The 23,510-nt window shown below is 34.5% G+C and overlaps 1 protein-coding gene across 7 annotated transcripts in view; it reads right to left on the reverse strand.

Annotated features, from left to right (window-relative positions):
- Window positions 1–680: 680 nt before the first annotated feature.
- Window positions 681–23,510, reverse strand: part of RRM2B (ribonucleotide reductase regulatory TP53 inducible subunit M2B) — a 28,617-nt gene continuing 5,787 nt past the window's right edge. For 3 of the 7 annotated variants that reach the window (XM_057736269.1, XM_057736271.1, XM_057736270.1), the window contains exons 2-9: window positions 19,322–19,477; window positions 15,778–15,894; window positions 14,893–15,026; window positions 14,230–14,324; window positions 11,470–11,603; window positions 7,466–7,570; window positions 5,767–5,880; window positions 681–910 (exon numbers count right to left, since the gene is read on the reverse strand). In XM_057736269.1, the coding sequence (XP_057592252.1) occupies window positions 758–910; window positions 5,767–5,880; window positions 7,466–7,570; window positions 11,470–11,603; window positions 14,230–14,324; window positions 14,893–15,026; window positions 15,778–15,894; window positions 19,322–19,477 (1,008 nt within the window). In that variant the 3' untranslated portion in view covers window positions 681–757. Of the gene's footprint in view, window positions 5,297–5,766; window positions 5,881–7,465; window positions 7,571–11,469; window positions 11,604–14,229; window positions 14,325–14,892; window positions 15,027–15,777; window positions 15,895–19,321; window positions 19,478–22,151; window positions 22,295–22,791; window positions 22,893–23,510 lie in introns of those variants that run through there. The other 4 variants (XM_057736275.1, XM_057736274.1, XM_057736276.1 and 1 more) reach the window with 3 other exon arrangements.

Below are 23,510 nucleotides of genomic sequence, written 5' to 3' on the forward strand. Positions count from 1 at the left end.
ATAACCTCCTGGATTCCACTCCATAAGTATACCCTGCCCAAAGTAACTAAGAATGAAATTTCCTTAACGACACACTGAGAAATTCAAAGAAGTTATTCTCATGTTAGTGAGAATTATAGTCTTTTTAAGGAAATCTTTATGTTCTTCCTAAAACATTAAAAATACAAAGATCTCATTCTAGATCTGAGGACCCAGAATCATAATTACTTTGAGGAGATGGGAGAATTTTATCACAACGTCACTGCAATTAACACTATTAATAACAATAATAATAACAGGAGGGGAGATGGGAGGAGAAGGAGGAGGCTGCAACAGCAGTACTGGCTAAGAACTTATTCTGCATTTTAATCCTCATATACGTTCTATGAATTTAGGACCTACTATTCCATTCATTTTAAAGACAAGTACACTGAGGTTTAGAGAGATTTAACTGACTTACCAAGGGTCACACAAAGTAGGACAGAATCTCAAACTCATATCTGACCCCTCACCCCATGCTCTTAACAGCTGCATGATGCCATCTTATATTTTAGTGATCAAACAGAAGCATTCAGAGGTCATACTCTGCCTGTTAAACAGGAAAATTAAAGCATATTTCTATAAAGCCAACTTGATTGATATTTGGTTTTGGATTTCCTTTGGAGCAAACTCCTTGCCCCAAAGGAGATATTTTAGGTGTGTTTGGTTTTTTTTTTTAAGCAGAGAAAAATAGACTGCTTTTTACCAGTGATAAGTTTAGATATGTATGGGGAGGCTTTTAAAAATCTGCATCTAAGGTGAAGACATTATCTGTAGTTTCCGCCATAACTGCAAAACGCTGATACTCTGAAACTCGTTTCTCAAAGAAATTTGTTTTCCCCTCTAAAGAAATGTTTTCCATAAAATCAAAGGGATTTTCTGCTTGAAAAACCTGAAAAGAAAAGAAATATTGTTAGACATTCTGAAGAAGCCAAATTATATCCCACGAGAAGAGCAACAGATAACCCGCGTCTCCTAATACCTCCAAAGTCACCTAAAGATCACACTATTCCCTAGGGTCCAGGAGGCACTCAAGACGGATACATCTGAAGATGACTAAGATCACCTACTAACCTCTTATAGAAACTATATGAGCATCTCTGGTATTCTAAGTAGAAAGGAAAAAAAAGACTATTTCAGGAAATGAAAAATTTAATGCCAAACTAAAATGACTAAAATGTTTTCACAGCTTGAGAAATCTAAAACACCATAGATACTATAGGTACTTTTCACAGTTATTACTGCTGGACAGTCACATCTATATGATACTACAAAATATTAAATTACCAACAATGTACTATGGACCTAAATATGTTTCTTAGTTCATAAGAGAACATATAATCACCAAATTGATGTTAAGGGACCATGATTGGTGAAGACAGAATAAATGCTGTCCACAGTAACCCCAAACAAAAAGTGGCACATAAGTTGACAAGAAGCTTTTTTACTGCTTCTGAATTCAAGAGGCAGGCTTGGAGACACAGTTTGATGGAAACTGAGACGTTTCAATGATCCATGAAGAACAATAAAAGAGGATTTTTTTAAATTAGGAATATTCCAGCAGGAATTATGAATATCACAGATAAGAATATACTCAAATAACCCAATTAAAAATGGGCAAAGGATCTGAATGGATAAACGTTTCTCTAAAAAAGATACACAGAAGGCCAATAAGCACAGGACAAGACACTCAAAATCATTACCCATTAGGGAAATGCAAATCAAGACCACAATGAGATACCATTTCACACCTACTAGGATGGCTGTAATAAAAAAGACAACTTATTGTGGTCATCATCCCATCATGTATGTAAGTCAAATCATTATGCTGTACAACTTGAACTTATACAGCGCTGTATGTCACTCATATCTCAATAAAACTGGAAGGAAAAAAAGATAGTAAGTGTTAGTGAGGATGTGGAGAAATTGGAACCCTCATATACTGCTGGTGTTAATGTAAAATGATGCGGTGGCTTTGGAAAACAGTCTGGTAGTTCCTCTAATGATTAAAAATAGAGTTACTATATGACCCAGCAATTTCACTTCTAGTTATATACCCAAGATAAATGAAAACATATGTTCACACAAAAACTTATACATGAATGTTCATAGCAGCATTATTCATAGTAGCCCAAAAATGCAAACAACCCAAATCTCCATCAACTGATAACTGGGTAAATAAAATTTGGTATAATCATACAATGGAGTATTATTTGGCCATAATAAGGAATAAAGTAGTGATACATGCTAACATGAATGAAACTTGAAAACACTATATTGGCTTTATATATACCATACACCAGTATACGGTATGTACCATATATTGTATGATTCCATTTATATGAAATGGGATTTATAGAACAGCCAGATCTAAAGAGACAAAAATTAGATTAGTAATGCCTAGGGCTATGGTGGGGATTGAGGAAAGAAAGGGAAGTGACTGATTGCTATCGGATAGAGTTTCTTTGTGGGGTGATAAAAATGTTCTCAGATTGTTGTGATAGTTGCAAAACCCTGCAAATATGCTAAAAACCATTGAATTGTACATTTATTAATAGATGAACTGCATGTTCTGTGATTTATATCTTAGTAAAGCTATATGTATTTTTTTTCCAAAATAAGTTCATATGCTGGGTGTGGTTAAGTTGTGGAATTCCGTGAAATTGCCTGTCAGAAATACTGTTAAGAGGCAGTGAAAATGTGAGTTATTACTCACAGCAGGATACAGTAGAAGGAGCACTGGACGATAATCACAGATTCACTGGATTTTAAAACCGGGTATCTTCCAAAAAACCTAATCCAAAGCATTTCATGGCATGGACAAAGTAACTAAGACCAACCTAAATTAACTAGCTTGGTTCTGACACATAGAAGTACTCATATATTTATTGATAATCGAAAACTAAAAGAGAAGTTGAAAACCACATTAGTGTAGCTCCTATTTAGAATTCTGCATAAATGACAACCATTTGCTAATTTAAATAATCTCTTATTATATCAAATACTATCATTATAAGAATAATTCCTTTTGTAGCTCCTTGAGTTCAAAGTTTAGTTCATGTATTTTAAATTGTCATTTTTTTTTAAGAGAACTTTATTTTATTTATTATATTTTTGGCTGTGTTGAGTCTTCATTGCTGCGAGCAGGCTTTCTCTAGTTGGGGCGAGCTGGGGCTACTCTTCATTGCAGTGCTTGGGCTTCTCATTTCGGTGGTTTCTCTTGTTGCGGAGCATGGACTCTAGGCACATGGCTTCAGTAGTTGCAGCATGTGGGTTCAGTAGTTGTAGCACGTGGGCTCAGTAGTTGTGGTGCATGGGCTTAGTTGCCCAGCGGCATGTGGGATCTTCCCAGCCCTGGGCTCAAACCCATGTCCCCTGCATTGGCAGGAGGATTCTTACCACTGTGCTACCAGGGAAATCCCTTGCTTTCTTTCTTTCTTTTTTTTAATAAATTTATTTATTTATTTATTTATTTATTTATTGGCTGTGTTGGGTCTTCGTTGCTGTGTGCAGGCTTTCTCTAGTTGCTGCGAGCCAGGGCTACTCTTCATTGTGGTGTGCAGGCTCCTCATTGTAGTGGCTTCTTTTGTTGTGGAGCATAGGCCCTAGGCGCATGGGCTTCAACAGTTGTGGCACATGGGCTCAATAGTGTGGCTCACAGGCTCTAGAGCACAGGCTCAATAGTTGTGGCGCATAGGCTTAGTTGCTCCGTGGCATGTGGAATCTTCCCAGGGCAGGGCTTGACCCCGTGTCCTCTGCATTGGCAGGTGGATTCTTTACCACTGCGCCACCTAGGAAGTCCCCTTGCTTTCTTAATATACACATTCAAGACTACAAATTTTCCTCTGAAGATCTATTTGGCTGCATTCTACAAGTTGTGATATACAGTAATCTTAATGTCATTTAGTTTATATTTTCTATTAGTTTATATTTTCATTTTTAATCTCATTTTAAAGATATAGTTTCAATTTCTAAGTAGATGGAACTTTTTGGTAATCTTTTATTGTTACTTTCTAATTTTATTGCATTAAAACCTAGGAGGTCAGTATAATTTCTGCTTTTTGGAATTTTGAAGGCCTGTGGAGAAATGATATTTTATACTATGTCTATATTTTCTTCTTAGGAGGCATGTTTTATATACCTATAATTAGCAAGTTCCCAAAGGAAAAACTAGACCTAGGGGTCTGTAGTTTTCCAATAAGCAGAAGAATGTGGATGTGTGAGTGTGAGGATATGGTGGTAGGTTAAAGGATAGTGGGTTCACTTTAAGGCTTAAGTGAGCAAATTTCCTTTAACAAATATATTGCATAACGTAGGAACAAAACTAATTTCTTTTCATACATAGTTTATATATTTCAGAGATCTTATTAATATATTTATAATCTTTATTTCTCTCATTAATGATCAGTAAAAAGAGGGGATCTTGCAACTAAAAATATTTAAATAGTGATATTTTACAGTTTATAAATGCAAAAAAACTTTGCCCCATCTGACTTTCATTATAGTATTTTTACAGTTACCTGAAAATAAATATATTATCAAGAAAGGTAATGATTACCCCAGCATCATGGATTTCATAAGCCTTCTCATTAATTTAAATTTCCACTTCCATGCTTAGAAATCAAAACTTATAATTTTTTTTTCAAGATTTTATTATTTATTTATTTTCTTTTTGGCTACATTGGGTCTTTGTTGTTGCACAGGGCTTTCTCTAGCTGTGGTGAGAGGGGGCTACTCTTCATTATGGTGCGCACGTTTCTCACTGCGGTGGCTTCTCTTGTTGCAGAGCATGGGCTTTAGTAGTTGTGGCACATGGGCTCAGTAGTTGTGGTGAACAGGCTTAGTTGCTGCACAGCATGTGGGATCTTCCCAGCCCACAGATTGAACCTATGTCTCCTGCATTGGCAGGCGGATTCTTAACCGCTGCGCCACCAGGGAAGCCCTATAATTTCTAATTAACATGGTATAGTACATAGTAAATTTCTGTGAATGTTCCACTTATGATGAATACGTGACCATTTAGTGTTCATTCACTATATGTCTGACACTATTTTAAGTGCTTTGAGTATACCAACTCATCAACAATAATTTGTAATAAGGATTGTTATTATTATCTTCATTTTACAGATGAGGAAACTGAGACAGTGGTTAAGCAACTTGCCTAAGCTCACATTGCTAGAAAGTAGTGGAATCAGGATTCAAGCCCAGGTAGTCTGGCTGCAGCCTCCATTTCTTAAGTCATATGAAAAGCACACGTGGAAATTCAGGTACATTATCTCTGATAAACAAAATGGCAGAAATAACTTAAAGACAACTGAGTTCAAAGAGTCAAATTATGACCTTTAATGTCTTCCTAATAATGCTTTCCTATTTAAAATTGTTAACCCCCAAATTATAACATAGACATATGGGGATTTATCTTAGGGTAAACATATATTTGCATATTAAATCCAATTACTTAAAGATAGTTCTGTTAAATAGATACCTGCAATTATATATTACAAAGCAATTTATTGAGCTTATTAGTTCCAAGATTTATCAGCGTTCTATTTCTGTTAGGAATTTCATTTAAGTTTCATTTAAGGATTTTGCAAAATCAATTTGTCCATGTAAAACAAGGCTGTCATGGACAATTTTAAAAATAGACTAGTAAGTTACAAAAGCTTTCAGTGAAATATAGTACGTATTTTAGAGGCCTTACCTGACTCTAACATTTTAGGTAGTAGTAATATGTTTTAAACACCTTACCTTTGAGAATCCAAGTTCTGTAAGCAATCTGTCAGCTACAAATTCAATATACTGTTTCATCAAAACACAGTTCATTCCGATGAGGCCAACTGGCAAGGCTTCTGTTAAAAACTCCTGAGATGTAAAGAAAAACAGAATAAAGTAGAAAGAAAGAACAATACATAGTATGTATTTTCCAAATAAAAAGAGGGTTCTAATTTTATTAATCTTCTAAGTCACTGATCTTGTTCAAGAAAAGTTCACTAGGATAAATTCTTTCAACACGGCAAACAATGCCCATCTACTTTAAAATGTCTGGGGTGTTACTACTCACATTATTATTTCACATTCTCATGTAGCCAAAGTAAATTGAAACTATTACATTACTGGTATTTTTTAAAGTAGCACTTGTAGGAGCATTTATATGCTCTCTCAATAGAAAAAAAGGAGATACTTTGTTCTGCAATATCCAGAAAAATATTCACCTAAGATGATTGTTGTGGGAAACATAACTATGAAAGGGAGTCGGGAAAGGAAGAAAACTCAGTTAATGGAGAAAATGAGAAAGAAACAGAAATGGATCTGGGGGGGACTTCCAGGGTGGCGTTGTGCTTAAGAATCCGCCTGTCAATGCAGGGGACACAGGTTCATTCCCTGGGCCAGGAAGATCCCACATGCCGAGGAGCAACTATGCCCATGTGCCACAACTACTGAGACTGTGCTCTAGGGCCCACAAGCCACAATTTTTGAGCCCATGTGTCACAGCTACTGAAGCCTGCATGCCCTAAAGCCTGTGATCCACAACCAGAGAAGCCACTGCAATGAGAAGCCCATGCACCTCAACCAAGAGTAGCCCCCGCTTGCCACAACTAGAGAAAGCCCCTGCACAGCAACAAAGACCCAACACAGCCAAAAATAAATAAATAAAAATAATAAGAAGAAAAATGAAAAGAAATGGATCTGGGGATTGGTAGATAAACTGAACTCCAATTATACTGAAACATAATGCTAAAGTGTTAATAAAGAAAAAATAAAAACATGTTAACCATTTGGATTTAGTTGTAAAAGTGATTCAAGATACCAAAATGCATTTTATGCCTTTTCTCTCTTCCCAATATGAAAACTATGGCTGTTAAAGTATGCACTATTAAAAAAAGTTTAAAAACTTATTTTACTTTTCAACCAGTTCTTTCAAATGATAAAAATACATTCTAAGTGAAGCATCCAGGTCTTTCTAGTTAGAGATCTTTGCATGCCCAAAATCATATTTTACTATTCACTAATTCATTTATTTATTCATTGTATGAACATTTGATGCATGCTTCAAGCTAGATACCCTGCTAGTTGAAGAATACAAAACAAGAAACCATCACTGCCCTCTAGCAGCTAAAAATCTAAAAATATAAAGCTAAGATATTTAAAATAGTTTGTTATGGCATGAAATTTGATGGATCAATGAGACAAAAAAAAAACAGTCTTGAAACAAATTTTAGTATACATAAAATCTTAATATATAATAAAGACTGACATAAACCAAATTGTAAGTTGAGGTAGTAACTGCAATACATCATCTATTGGTATTGCCAGGTTGACCATATAACATTGCTTATATCTATTTTGACCCACAAAATGGCATTTTCATATGAGTCAACCTAATGCAATAATGGTACAAACATCATAGAAAGTGAGATGTGCTAATTATGTAAGCTTCTCTGCTTACCTGCTCAATTTCAACAGCATTAATAATGATCTCCCGAACCCTTTCTTCTGAAGGCTTATTTACTAAGTATTGAAACATCAAGCAAGCAAAGTCACAGTGAAGCCCCTAAAAGAGAAGAAAAATACCATTGTCAAAGGATGTTTAATCAGCTATTTTCACACAGTGATGTATCAGGCATTATATAAAGTAAGTTAGGAATGCAACACTGGACTTCTGGAAGATAGAAGAAGGATTAACTGGTCCAGGAACTTCTTTTCTTCAAATCTTATTAAAATGCCAATTATAATAACCTATAATGAAAATTTTTCAATGCCAGCAAATCTAGTTCATTAACACGAAAGAATTAATTAACAACAACAACAACAACATATCTGCAACCAAAAGTATTTTGGAAAGGAAAACAAAGAAAGAAGAACCAAAATGAAAATTCAGTCATTTTTAGTTTTTTAAAAAAATTAAGAAATGATTGAAAGACAATTAAGTATTTAAAGAACAGGTGAAATTCAGAGATTTTAAAAACACAACAGTTATGTTAAACTCGAATGGCTCAAGATAAAAATAAATTCAGTGCAATGAAAATGGAATGGAAACTGAAGAATTAAGGATACCAACTGAAGCTGTATAAAGCAGAAATGACATTGCAGATAACTCAATGACAGAAGAATACAAACTTGTGAAATACCTTGGGAACAGAATGGTTATGCAAATATATGAAATGGTATAGAATCTTAAATAATCGGAGAACAGAGCAAGGAGATTCAACCTACTCATAACTGGGATTTCAAAACACCAAACAGATGGTATAAAGCTGAAAACAACAGAAGAAAATTTCCCAAAAAAAAGAAAAGAAAAAGAAAGAGGTCACAGACATAGGAAGATGATGGAGTTCTAAACAAAATTAACAATTAGAGACTGACAACAAGGTAGAGTCAATTAACATTTCTAAACTACAAAGAAAAAGAAGTGATTTTGTAAGCAGACAAGGGAGGAGAGGGATAAAGGAATATGCACTTTAGAGGATTATATATCAGAGCTGCTTAGCTTTTTCTAAATGAATCAGCAAAAACCCAAAGACAATTGAAAGACTCAAATCAAGGGTTGTATTCCAAAGATTATTTATCCAGTTAAATTGTCATTCCCAGAAGAAACCATTAGAAAGAAAGTCTTTAAATAACTAGTCTTGGAAAATTTACTAGTGAAACATACCCCTCTCCACTTGACTCAAGAGGATATTTCGAATTACCAAAGGCCGAATTTCAGATAAACTGCTGAAAGCTATCGTTTCTAATCAAAGTGTTGATTAGAACTGATAGCTAGCTACCTATTACAGAGATGAGTAAGTCAAAGGCAGGCACTCATAACTGTTACATCAATAAGGGAATAAAATTAATTTTGAGGTTTAAAGCGACTCTAACCAAAATCCCAGTGGGATTGTTTTTAAGTTAAAAAATTAATCTGGAAGATTAAACGGGCAGAATCTTTTAAGAAAACTTTTAAAAGAAAAGTTATGAGATTTAGCCTACTAATTATCAAAACATAAGAAACTACAATAATTAAAATAGTTTCTTACAGCATGATATTGACATATAGGTTAATGAAAAAGAAAAAGCCCTGAAACAGATTTTAGTATACTTGAAATCTTAATATATAATAAGACATCACAAGTCAGCGGAGAAGGAAGGATTACTTAAAGAGAATTGGGAAAACTTCCCAAGAGTGTGTGAAATAACATTGTTACATTCTAACTTATCCTATGCTATATTTATATTACATTCTGTACTTGTACTAAACAAATTCCAATGGCATTAAAGAGTTAAATGTTCAAAAGCCAAAAAGAAAGTATGTGTGACTATTTAACTCATCTCTGAAAGATCCCACAAATTTCAGGTTTTTGTACATTAAAAGAACAAACAAAATTAAGAAGCAAAGGACAGACTGGGAAAATATTTGCAGTGAATATAACAAAATTCGTATTTTATATTAGATTCATGTGATAAATATAACAAACTCAATAAACAAACAGTTATTGAAAGAGCCCAATCAATTACTGTGCATTGGGAATATATACTGACAGGAATAAAGGCCAAAGACCAGAACAGGTAACTACAGAAAAAAAGACAAATCACTAGTATCACTATGAAAACAATGTTCAATCTAAGTAGTAATCAAATAAATGCAAATAAAACCAATAATGAGATACTAACTACTCCTATCAAATTTGTCCAATACTTAACAAGTAAATCCGGTAAGGGTATATAGTAAGAAAAGACATGTTCGTACATTAAGTGGGGTTACAAATTATTATTAGATTTCTGGAAAAAAATCTGCACATAAGTATGATGGCCTTTAAAATGTTCATACCTTATACTCTAGTAATTTTATTTCTAGGGAATCTAGCTTAGAAAAATAATATGAAATTAAGACAAAGCTTATATACAAAGATAATCATTTGCATTACAGTAAAACAAAAAACCAGGAAACAACCTAAATTTCTAATTATAGTCAAATAAATGATATATGCACTCATTAGGATATATAATATATATCTAACAAAACTATTTCCAAAAAATGCTTAATGGCATAGAAAGCTGCTCCTGATATTCTGCTAAATGAAAAAAGATTATCTTAGCTCATAAAAATATGAAAAAAGCAAAATATCTCCAATTATAAAAATATCATATTTGTATATCTCTACATAGGTTTAAATGTAGGAAATTGTCTAGAAGGAAATATAACAAAATATGAAAGGTGGCTATCTCTGTGTGTTGAGACTGAATGATTTTATTCTCTTAACTTTCTATAATAATCATATATGACATTAATAATAAAAATATATTAGAAATTTAAAGACACAAAACAACACAAAGTAATTATACAAAGCATCTTATGGCACTTAAAAAGTACTTTCTTTTTTTTGTTTTTTGTTTTTGTTTGGCTGCCACGCAGCTTGCAGGGTCTTACTGATAGTTTCCCAATCAGGGATTGAACCTATGGTTTCAGTGAATTTTAACAAAACCCTGTTAAGGTATATAGTTGAAGAAACTGAGGCTCAGAGAAGTTAAGTAACTTGACAAGGACACTTTAGAAATAAGCCGAGGAGCCAGGATTAGTCAATCAATGTGACCTGAATGGGTATAATGGTCTAAACACTGAGAACAAAAAGATAAATGACAAGGTTTCTACACTCAAGGAACTTAGAGTCCAGACAAGAAGTGCAATACATGTTATGGACTCTAAGATAGGGACAAGTTCAGGTTTCAAAAGAATACATAGAACAAAGAATGTTCAGTTTTACCTAATTGAGTCAGGAAAGTTTTAACTGGCAACTTGTGAGAAGGTAATCAACAGATGAAAAAAAAAATTGTAGAAAAGATGGAAAGAGTGTTGCAGACAGAGGGAGACAAGCTTTAGTTCCTGATTGGATATGGCTGAAAAAAAAAAAGAAGAAGCAACCTAAAATGACTCTCAGATTTCAAATTTGAATAATTGGGTAGAAGGTGGTGGCACTCAATGAGACAGAGAAAACAGGAAGAAGAACACATTTCAGGAGAAAGATGATGAGTTTGATTTCCGAAATACTAGGTTTGAGACATCTGTGGGGCCTTCCAGGAGAAAACGTCTAACATAAACTTAAATATATGGGTTTGGAGCTCAGGAAAGAACAACCAGGCTAAAGATAAAGTTTTAGTTGTTATGTGCATCTAGCTGGCAGCTGATTCCATGGGAATAAATAAGATCAGCCTGGAGGTCATGTATAGGGAAGGAGAGTGACCAAGGTACAAATCCAGGAGTACACTGATATATAAGGATGGGCAGAGATTGAGGATGAACAGTAAGAGAGGTAGGAGAAAAACACAACCTTAAAATCCGAGGAAGACATGACTTCCTGTTTTATTTTATTTACCAGGACATTTGTGTCACCATTAGCATTTTCAAGGGAAATAAAAATAAATGAACAGCAAATATGAATACAAATATAACTAGAAGAATACTTAATTCCTTACTTCATCTCTGCTGATGAGTTCATTGGAAAAAGTGAGTCCAGGCATAAGTCCTCTTTTCTTTAGCCAGAATATAGCAGCAAAAGATCCTGAGAAGAAAATTCCTTCTACAGCAGCAAAGGCCACCACCCTTTCCCCTGGGAGACAAAAAATAGTTTCACTTTATGAAATATCATATGCTGCAGACATTTTCAAGCTTATATAATATACACTTTTACGTGTGTGTATATATATATTTATTTAATAACAATATCACAACTGTTTTGCCAAGAAACATAACCAACAAGTTAGTGTCCTGGCCAAGTCTTCAGAGGAGGAAATTTGCCACCTCTACCTACTAGAGCAGAAGGTATGTCTACTTCAGGTCTTATGTCCAACACGGGACTCCTGCAGGTCTTGGAATCTGGACAAAGGAGAGTCTTCCACACTCAAAAAAAGAGGTGATTTATCTGTGCACCACATGTGCCTGTGAGTGCAGGTACATGTTTGTGAATGCAATATGTACATACATGTATATTTGTACACTATGCTCTGATGACCCTTTTGAAAACAAAAATTGCTCTTTAGACTAGTGAGTTATTTGTTTTAGGATGGAGATTTATCATTAATTTAACAGATCACTATATTTTCATCTTACTATTAATAACATAATGGATAGTTATACTTGATACATTTTTAATTGACATAAATGTGATGTGTGAATGTTCATCTGTAAGGGAACTAGACTATAATTTCATATAAACTGTGACTAAGGGGAACACTGTCATTTTAACTATTCTATGCATCCACATAAATGCTACAGAATAAAAATCATAACAGAAATAATTACAGAAGGCTATTCTTTTTGGAGAGGATTAAAGGATTATGAGGGGTAAATTTTACAAATTTTCAAGAATAGATGTGAACTACAAAGAGACTTCTGAAACATTTATTTTAAAAGGTACAATGAACTAAAGGTCTCGCGATTTGTCTTAGAGACAAGAAAGTAGGATATATTTTTAAGATACAGGTAACCTCTATGATGCAATGCAATATGATTGTATAACATACTTTTTTTGATGTTTGAAATGTAATTTCATTATATATATTAAGGTTGAATCTATATATTTAATGTTTTAAAGTTCTTTAAAGATATTTTAAAAACTAAGCAGTATATCTCACCTTTTAAAAAACTAAGGAGATTGTTGCAGGATGACTGCCACCCTCCTCTGATTTCTAGGTTACTTCTTTGGTAGTGTCATGAAAGACATGCTTTCTGCGAGCCTGTCCATCATTTTCCATCCACACTAATCTTTTCAGTGCATATTGAACACCTTGATGTCTCCCCTTGTTTTTTTCTAAAGCCAATGTTTCTCAAAATGTGCTTCTCAATCCACTCGTGAGAGAATCAGCTGGATATAAAATGTCGATCACTCTCTGGTGAGGACCAGGAACGGCAGGACTTTTCCACAAATTCTCCAGGTGATTTTTATGCACATTGAGAACCACTGCTTTTCTCATTCTTGAAATGAACTGAAGGCAATGAAGACATATGTGTTTCTTCCCTGATACACTATGTGCTTGCCCAGTCTCACACTACATCACTGGTTCTTGACATGTGGTCCAGGGATCCCTGGAGATCCACAGACCCAGGAGGTCTGTGAAGTCAAAACTATTTTCATAGTAATAATAAGGCACTATTTATCTTTCTTACTATCATTCTCTCATGAATATACAGTGGTGTTTTCCAGAAGCTACACAACATATTCACAACAATCTGAAAAACCTGGTAAACTACTCCTTCCTTTTCCAACTACATATCTGAAGGAGGTTGGATTTTTTTTATATACTCAACCAAAACAACATTCTGAAACAAATTGAATGCAGAAGCAGGTATAATACAGCTATTCTCCTATTAAGTCAGACATAAAAGAGATTTGCAAAAATAAAAAGCTAGGCCATTCTCACTAATTTTTTTGGAAAATACAATGTTTCTTTTCATAAATATACATTATTTTTAAATGTAATGGGTTATTATGGTTAATTTAATATGCAGTAATAAGTAAATATTTTGAAAGTTTCTTGGTTTTAATTTCTATTATGAAAATATCGATAGATATAACCACATAAATAAAAGCACTTTGGAGTCCGCAATAATTTTTAAGAGTGCAAAGGAGTACTGAGACCAGAAATTTTGAGACCTCCTTTCCCACATGATGAATAAAACCAGAAAGTGAAGACAACCAATTGTGAAATAGATAAGAACAAGGAAGGTACTTAGAGCTATTTAAATTAAATATCTGAGTATTTTAATTAAATGTAATAAATATTTATTGAGCAATTATTATATATAAGAGACAATGTTAATTGCTTCCTTAAAAAATGTTACTGGATCTCAACTCATCCAAAAGAGTGTCTGGGAAAAATAAGCCTGTCATTGCAAACTGTTTCTTGCCTTAGTTGAGTGTACTAATCAACATATTTGTTCCCTGAAAAATGTTGACTTTGACTTGTTTTATTTTAGGGAAAACAAATATTACTGAAAGCATATAGTCTTGCTCTAATATTCTTGTCACAATCTATGTGACTGATTCTTATTTACCCTTGTAATTATGCACTGACATTTTAACCTTTCAACTTTCAATTAATAAACAATAGATAACAGATTTAGATTATTTTTTCATCAGTTTCTAATTAATTCTTAGGAATAGTGATACTACACCATGTAAAATAGTATTGTATAACCCAAGGCAATTTGATCATGTATAAATTAAAGCTACATACCAAAAGTAGATTTTCTGTCTGCTATCCATCGCAAGGCCCAATCTGCTTTTTTCTTAACATACGGCATTGTTTCAATTGCATTAAACAAAAATTCCCTGGAAAAACAAAAGAATTAATGGCAAAGTTATTCACTTAGTTTCTTTGTTTTTATCTTTGTCCACACCACACGGCTTGCAGGATTTTAGTTCCCTGACCAGGGATTGAACCCAGGGCCTCGGCAGTGAAAGCGCCGAGTCCTAACCTCTGGACCACCAGGGAATTCCCAATTCATTTCTTTTTAATCAGACTATATTTGATTCTTCGCAGTTCTGATAGTATGCAACAGACTTGTAGTTTTTCTGTATTTTTGCATGTCCATAAAATATAGAAGTGAAAGTAAAACTCAAAGTAATGGTTTGGATCTGGTCTTATACAAAATCGACTAAATTAGAATATTTAATTTCTAAACAAAATGTGCTGACAAAGTTCTTTAAGATATAATATCCAAAGATTTATTGGACCTATACAAGTTTTTTTTTAACCCAGCACAGTATTAAGCAATAGAAAACTTTGTACTCCTAAACTTCCATATTTGAATAATCTTTCCCTGATATTTAGTTCCCTAATATTAACATAATCAAGCAATAGGACAAACCTCTGCAAATAAAATCTCAGCAGTAATACCTTTTCTTGGGATCTCTGATGTAAGTGTCTATTAGCAAACTGTACATCTCTGAGTGAACATTCTCGATGAGAATTTGAAAGCCATAGAAACAGCGAGCCTCTGGAACCTGCACCTCCTGACTAAAGCGCTCCACCTAAGAAAATAAGGGAAACAAATATATCCAATTCTATGGGCTCTCGTTAAACACTGCAGATCAGAATCTGGACATCAGAATTATCACTTAAAAATCACCTGTCATGCCACAAACAGGTCAGAAAGACCTTATGAATTATTTTAAGCGGTATTGTTCATCCATCAATCTTTCACAATTAGTTGCATACTATATTCTTAAGCAATTAAATAAATTGACCTGTTAGGTGGAGATACTACCTAAAAAGCCAAATAAATTTTATAACATCTATCAAAAATAATTTCGCTTTGCAGAACTGACCTTAAGTAGATCTACTGAAGCCCCTACAAGCTTATAATGAAAGTTTGTATCTTCCTATTCTTTTTAATAAGAAAGCATGCCTTCTAACCAACCATAATACAAGTTTAAAAATGGGAAGCCAGACCCAGTGCTCTATTGCAGAGCTCTAGAAAGGTTATTAAGGTGCAGGTTCTCTATTAGGATTACTATCGAAGGGTAAAATCAAACTCATGCTTATGCCTTGTAAGTAGTTTTGATTGGTACAGTATGCTTGATTTCATGATATTTCGGGGGGGGTGTCAAATAACAGAAATGTACTCTTGCCTGACACTTCATCAGAAACAATTTTTCAAGAGTTAAGCTTCATCTAGTTCATTTCTTAGACATCATTTTTTCAGGCTCAGTCAGATTTCCTTACCTCCATTACTATCATTTAACTGCTGACTGAAAACAAAAGTGGAAACAAAAATCTTACCAAATTTTCATTCACAATTCCATCACTGGCTGCAAAAAAGGCTAAGATGTGAGAGATAAAATACTTCTCTTCTGATTTAAGTTTGTTCCAGTGTGGGAGATCCTTTGATAAATCAACCTGAAAAAGAAAAAAAGATTTTCAAAAATTTTAACTTAAATTCTTCTCAAAATATGGAAAACTGACTTCCATCTCAAAGTTAAGGTGGGACATCTCATTAGCAGTAAAATGTGAAAAAGGAAGAAATGTTATCATTCTTGCTATAGACTATTTGTGTCCCCGCAAAATCCATATTGAAACCTAATCCTCAATGTGATGATATCTGGAGGTGGAGCCTTTAGGAAGTAAGTAGGTCACCCTCATGAATGGGATTAGTGCCCTTATAAAAGAGACCTCAGAGAGCTCCTTTGCCCTTTCTGCCATGTGAGGACATAGCAAGAAGACAGCTGTCTATGACCCAGGAAGCAACCCCTCATCAGATATCAAATCTGCAAACACCTGCAAACACCCAGCCTATAGAACTGTGAGAAATAAATTTCTGTTGTTTGCAAGCCATCCACTCTACGATATTATTATAGCAGCTCAAACTAAGACAATTGCAAAGGAACACAACAAAATTAAAATATTATGAAGAAATCTATCTTCTAGCTCATTAAGAAGCTGGCCAGGATGTCCTTTCAAAATATTAAAATTAATCTAATCTATTCTCACCACAAAAAAGAAATGGTAACTCTGTGATGGGATACAGATGTTAGCTAATAATTTGGTGGTAATCATTCTGCGATACAGAAGTGTATCAAAGCAATATGTTGTGCACATTTTACTTACACAATATTATATGTCAATTATATCAATAAAGCTGGGGGGAATGCCAAAATCTGGAAGAAATTAAGGAAGGGGCAAAATGGGAAGAGAGAGTAGAAACTGGTCAAGAAGAAACTGAGGTGAATAAACTGATGCTTTTCAGCAGCCATTGCTTTAACATTTTATACATATTTACCATTGTGTTAGACAACTAGGCATCTGTTAAGCAATTGTAGCTGCTACTTTACTGCTGACTAATCTACTTTTACACACAGAAGTAATGTCAGGCAGGTAACAATCTGGGTTTTAAAACAATTTATGGTATGGCTTCCACTGGGATTAGAAATATTTTGGAAAATGTTTATTAGAACTAGTCCTTGGAATTAATAGAAATGTACTCTAGAGTTTGGTGGAATTTACAATTTTAAAATAGTCTTTAAATGTACCTTGTAGATATCATTTTGTCTCAGGAAGAGCTCTTAAATATATTTCATAATAACCTCATAAACATTTGAAATATGTAAGCCTTTTGTCCTTTTATTTATTCAAACAAAACCCTAATCTCCTTGACCATTCCAAAAAAGACTCAAGTTTCATCCTTTCAATCATTTTTGTTCTTTTCCAAAGTCCTTTTTCTCATTATTTTTTCAGTGTTTACTGAGTACCAACTACATGCCAGACACTGTGCTAAATGTTGGGGATACAAAGGAGCAGAGAGGAAATATTTGCATACGTCTTCTAAAATATGCAAGCTAAAAATCAGGTCCCATTCTATTAAGAGTTCACTTAGGTTTAACTGACATCTGCCTGGTTTTTGTGTATTATACTCCTGATACAAAATTTTAATATTATAATATGCTCACTCTTAAATATTAAACTTATCTATATTAGTCATTTTCCATCCCTAAAAGGAAAACCTTTTTGCCCAGTTTTATCTTATTTGAATAAATTCTCAATTTCACAATCTAAAGATTGATTGCAAACTACTGGTTACCAGAAATGCCTGGGTAGCTTTGGAAAAAAAACCCAAACACCAGAACTTTGTTTTCTGAATCAAGGCTTCAATGATCAGCCATATTTAGGAATAAAGCTAAATTACTGATAAAACAATGAAATCTAAAGTTGATAACACTGTAACTTACACAATTTAAATGAATAATCTGTGGGGGAACGTCCTACATATGTGTTTGACTTCCCAATTAATTATGTATATGAATCTTTCTATAAGCTGTCTATAAAACATGTACCGACCTTATATTTTAATTTTTAAAAATTAGTGTTAAGTCCTAATACTATACATATTACATATCCTAAAAGATGCAAGAAATTTTTTGATGAATTTTAAAAACCCAGGTATCACAAGTACTTATTTAACACGATGAATGAAAAAGCCACCTATGTACTCCATTTGTTCTGTTAACCACATCTAACAAAAAACTTTCTAAAAACCACAGTTACGGACAGTCAGGTATGCCTAGCACTAGGGCCCAATTTGAAAATACTGAGTTTCGGTTTGGTTTGGGGTTTTGTTCTACATGCTAATTACAGTATAACAAAGATGTTAACAAGTTAACACATATAAAATAAAGACGGGTAGGTGGGTAAAATTAGGGTAACAGAAGCGTCAAAAATTGGTGCCTTCGGATTTCTGGTATAAATCTCCCCCATTCTGTGTAAAATAACAGCTTACATTTATTTGGTGCTTACTAAGTGTCAAGTAACATTCTACACATCTAATTAATCCTAACAACCACCCAACGAACTAGGTGCTATTAGCCCAATTTATTGATGAGGATACAGAAAGGTTTCCCGGAGCAATTCTCCCAGTGACACAGCCAGAGCCAGGAGTTGTACCTAGGCAGCCTGGTTCCAGAGTCTGCATTCTCAACAGCATATGTAAAAAGTCAATTTCTCAAAAAATGGGAAAATAAACAGATTGATAGATCCAAATATATCTAAACAAATAGATCTATCTATATGGAAAAATATGCACACACAGAGAACAGAGTACTATACAGGTATCACCCATCATGTGCAAAGATGAAGACATGGTTATTTGTAGACTGTGGGACAACTGCTTGCGTGACCAACTGTCCTTACCAAACCAGGGAGCATTTTCTAATTTGCTGTGTTCGACTCATTTCCCAGGCGGAAACTGCCACACTAAGAGAAAACATGCCACAGCTGTCCTGTCTGTTGGGGCGGCTGTGCCAGGTTTGATGTGGCTGAGAGCAGGGCCAGACTGGGAGGAGCACTGTTCAGGCCAGCAGCTCAGAAGTGAGTGCACTGCCCAGGCAAACTCCCCACGTGACGGCTACTTCTGCACAGTCAGGTGAGCCTCTCCACTGAAAGCAGGGCCTCTAAGGCTGTCACTCTTTGATGCTTCAGCTATAGCTGCAATTTTATTTATTCCACTGACCATAGGTAAAAGACTAGTCTTATTTGGTCACAGCAAACCAAAACTCTGTTTAAAAATGGAAAATGTTCTGAAATATATCAGAGGTAAAAATCTTGCAGACTGAGATGACATTTTTGCAGCAGAAAACACGTTTATAGACAGTAATCTAAACACAGAACATTGGAGAACCCTGTATTTAGTCTCAGGAATTTCAAACATTATCTTATACAACTGATCTTATTCCATGTACCTTACAATATAAGTTAAAAAATGTTAATGCCCTGTAATGAAAATGTGAGCCCTGCACTAGAGAACATGTTTGCTCATGAAGGCGCTGCTACTTACCTCTTCTGCTGTCCAGAAGGATGCCTGTGCCTTTTTATACATTTTCCAAATGTCTGGGTACTGGATTGGAAAGATGACAAATCGGCGAGAACTCTTTCTTAGGAGTGGCTCTTCGTTTGACTTTGCTTCATTTTCGTTGGTATCTGAAGGTATCCTCTTTGAAAAACAAGGTACAAGCACCCATTTTATGTAGAGATTTCCTCTTTATTCACATCTAAACACACATCTGGGGTAGTTAGGGAGACAGCATAGTTTGGGGAGCCAGTCTCCCTAGCTTGAATCCTTACTGTTATCTGGTAGCTGGTTAGTGGTGTTTGCTTAGCTGTGTGGCTACAGGAAGTTACTTAACTTCTCTGAGCCTTGGTTTCCTCATCAGTAAAATAATACCCACCTTAGTGGTTGAGTTTGATGATTAAAAGTGCTTTAAACAGAGCCTGGTGCACAATAATCATTCAAAATATTATTGTCATTATTGTTACTTTGAGGATAAGTATAAAACTAGACCCACAGATGTCATGGTGGGCAAATTTCTAAAGTTGTGGACAAGATGTCCCTCCAGTGCCTCTCGCAGAGAGACAGTGCTGACATGAATAGGCAACTGGTATAAGCCACTTTTTAAATTTTAATGTTCTCTTTTCTAATCTTAACTGAAATTATAATACTTATCTGAACTCCTTACCAACAACTTAGCAGCCTGTTTGTCTGAACCTTCCCATGTACCAATTGGTTTTTATTATTTACATGTTAACATTCCTTTAGTATATGGTCTCACTGCAGCTATCTCAAAGCTCTGTGGGATAAAGTAAGAAACACACACCTAGATGAATACTGCTTGGAAGGAGGATGGCACTCTAAAAGGCAACAATGCCATACATATATACATGTGTGTGTGTATATGTATGTATATATAAAATATATATATACACACATATACATATGTAACATACATACACATATATATACACATATATAATATATATACACATATTATATATATACATATATAATATATAATATACATACACATAATATATACACATATATAATATATATACACATATATTATATATGCATATATAATATATACATATATTACACACATATATACATATATGTATATATAAAAAATATATATACTTTATATATATATTTTAAATAGCCAGCAAGAGAGCAGAGACCAGTTTTTCTATATTGTGGTGTTTCCAGAGTACTGTGTCAAGTGTAACATCAATAAACATTAGCTAAGTAAGTGAACGAGCTGTTCATTTCTCTTTATCTTGTGCTCAGATTACTGGATATCTTTAGACTTTTAAAAATTTAACATAAGACCACAATACATCAGTGAAATAACCTAATAACCACTCAAATCAAGCCTCCTCTGAGTGTCCTCACATCTTCCCCTCCCCCCACCACATCAGAGGCCTGGATTAGGTGCCTAACATAGCACACAGCTCTCTGCAATTTAATTCCCTGTCATTTGTCTACAGTCTCCTCTAGACTATGCTTCTTAACAGTAAAAACTAACTTTACAATTGTGGAATCCCTAGAGCCTAGCACAGAATTTGGCACTTACTCAATATTCATTCCACAAATATTTAAGCAAATTTTAAAATAGAAGTCGTCAAGTTTTTTTTGTTTGTTTGTGTTGCCATTGAGGGCTCTGCAATTTCAAAAGAGCCATAAGACCCTGACACTGCAGTTCCAGGCTCTAGAACAAGAGGTACACATAAGAGCATGTCCTATGGGTTTGGCATTGAGGCTGCTTTTGAACTATCACCACACAGATGCTTTATATACATTATTCTGCTTAATCTGTACAAATCAGTCAAATAGTAATAGCATTCCCATTTTACAGATGGGAAAACTAAGTCCTTAAGTACGTAAGTAACATACCCAGGATCCCACAAGTGGTAAGTGGCAGAAATTAGATTAGAACTGAGGTCTAAACTCAAAGCCTTGCCTTAAACTACATCTCTGTATGTATGGATGGCAGCTAGTAGAGCCAGCCTACATCTAAAAACCAGAAGTCAAAACAGTGAGATAAACTCAAGTTAAAAAGAGTATACACTATACTTAACCCTTGAAAAACATAGGTTTGAACTGCACAGGTCCACTTATATGCAAATTTTTTCCAATAAAAACTGTAATACTATTCCATCTGCAGTTGGATGAATCAGTGGATGCAGCACCATGGATACAGAGCGCCAACTGAAAAGTTATATGGGGATTTTTAACTGCACCAAGGATCAGTGCCCCTAACCCCCAGGTTATTCAAGGGCCAATTGTACTATCTCCTACTAAGTACAGTTAATTTAACAAATGGTAATTATGTAACCAGTGACATGACAGGAGAAGGAAATCACCAAATTTGATTGTAGGAAAAAGTAAGAAAAATCAAAATGATCTCCTTATAAATAAAGTTGAAAGAACCAAAGTGATTCTTTGGTTCTTACCAGCCAAACTGATAAGGCTTAAAGCAGTGATTTTTAACTGGTGCAAGCTTCAAAATCTCAGAGTAAAACTTTCTCAATATGCGTTCACCTTCCCCTTTACCAGATTAAAATTAGTACACATAACGAGATCACGAAGCGTGTGGTTCACAAGGATGTATTTCACAGATGAATGATATGACAGTAAAGATAAGATTGAAAATCAACATTTTGGAAACAGCTTCCTCTACAGTGAAGTGAACCAAATGACCACATTTCACTCCACATTGTTCATTAAAGTACAAAATTGTGTTCACTTACAATAAACACATTCGTGTTTTCGGTTTTAATCTGATTACCATCACCTGTAAATTACAGACAGTAACACTTGCCATACTTACTTAAAAGGAATGTTATAAAGATCAGAGGAGCTAATACAAATAAAAGTACTCTGCACACTCTCAACTGTTATCAAGTTTTAAAATTATTATTGTGTTATTATTGACTCTTGGGATGTTTCTGGTTGGCCTTAGAAAGGCTGTCCCTGTAATTCAAAGAACAGATAAAACAACAGTGGTTAATTATTTGATCAATCAATACCTTCTAAGACACCTGTCAGGGAACGTTCATTCATGAAATAACTAGAAAACGGCTGGAAAGGCTTAAAAAGTGAGATATTCAAATCCCAATTTGAAAGGCTGAGGTCTGCAGTCAGCTTGTCTTGGCCCACATTGTTCTTCCTTTAGTCCTTCTAGATTGTGCTCGCTTTTATCACTACTATGTGGCGCTTTGATGTGATTCTACATTTTTCTTGTTATATATTTGGTCCCTGGGGTACAGGTGTATATTCAGAGCTGGAATTCTTTACTTTCACTATATCTGCTGGGTGGGCCATACTGCAAGTTGGGAAGGACATCATCAGCAGTAACCCTTTGGCATCAAGCACCCTTGCCCTGGATGAAGTTTGAAAATGCCGATAAGTGATCAATGCCAGGATCTATGAAAACTGCTGAAGAATGAAAGTCACATTTGAATACTTACATTCTTCCTGTTCCATCCAAATGATATGTGGATTTTTAAGAGAAGAAGCTGGATTAGGAGTGTATTATGAAAGATTCTGCTATGTGAAGAGAGAGGCTTTCACGAACATAGACTTTTGAAGTGGGTTAGAGATGACATATTGCTTATTTTCCTGATGCTAAGAAAAATCCACACACATTTCAAAACAATGTCTGGCTCTGCACAGTATCCTCTGTGGATATGGGCTAAGAACCCATATTTTAGAAGTAAAAAAACTATATAAAAAAAGGCATGATGGCATATCACATTTTTAAGAACTGGAAGTAACTTTCTAAATCTGGACTTCATGGTATTTGGAGGACAACAGAAGAAGATAAACCAGAAAGAAGGCAGAAAACTTCACAATGACTTTTCCAAGTGTACTCAGAAGAATTATGTTGTCCCTCTAATGTCACAAATATTAAATTTAAAATTTCACTCTAAAATGTGTTTTTATAAGGACCTAGTATATAGCAGAGGGAACTATACTCAACCTCTTGTAAAACCTATAATGGAAAAGAATCTGAAAAAGAATATATATACATGTATACTGAATCACTCTGTTGTACACCTGAAACTAACACAACACTGTAAATTAACTAAACTTCAATAAAAATAAATGTTTTTAATCTTTAAAAGAGTAATAAAAGTAACAGACAAATGTTTTATATTGTACAGAAAGGTAATCACATGGACTTGTG

Source organism: Hippopotamus amphibius, chromosome 5 (assembly GCF_030028045.1).
Source record: "Hippopotamus amphibius kiboko isolate mHipAmp2 chromosome 5, mHipAmp2.hap2, whole genome shotgun sequence".
In the NCBI taxonomy this organism is placed as follows: domain Eukaryota; kingdom Metazoa; phylum Chordata; class Mammalia; order Artiodactyla; family Hippopotamidae; genus Hippopotamus; species Hippopotamus amphibius.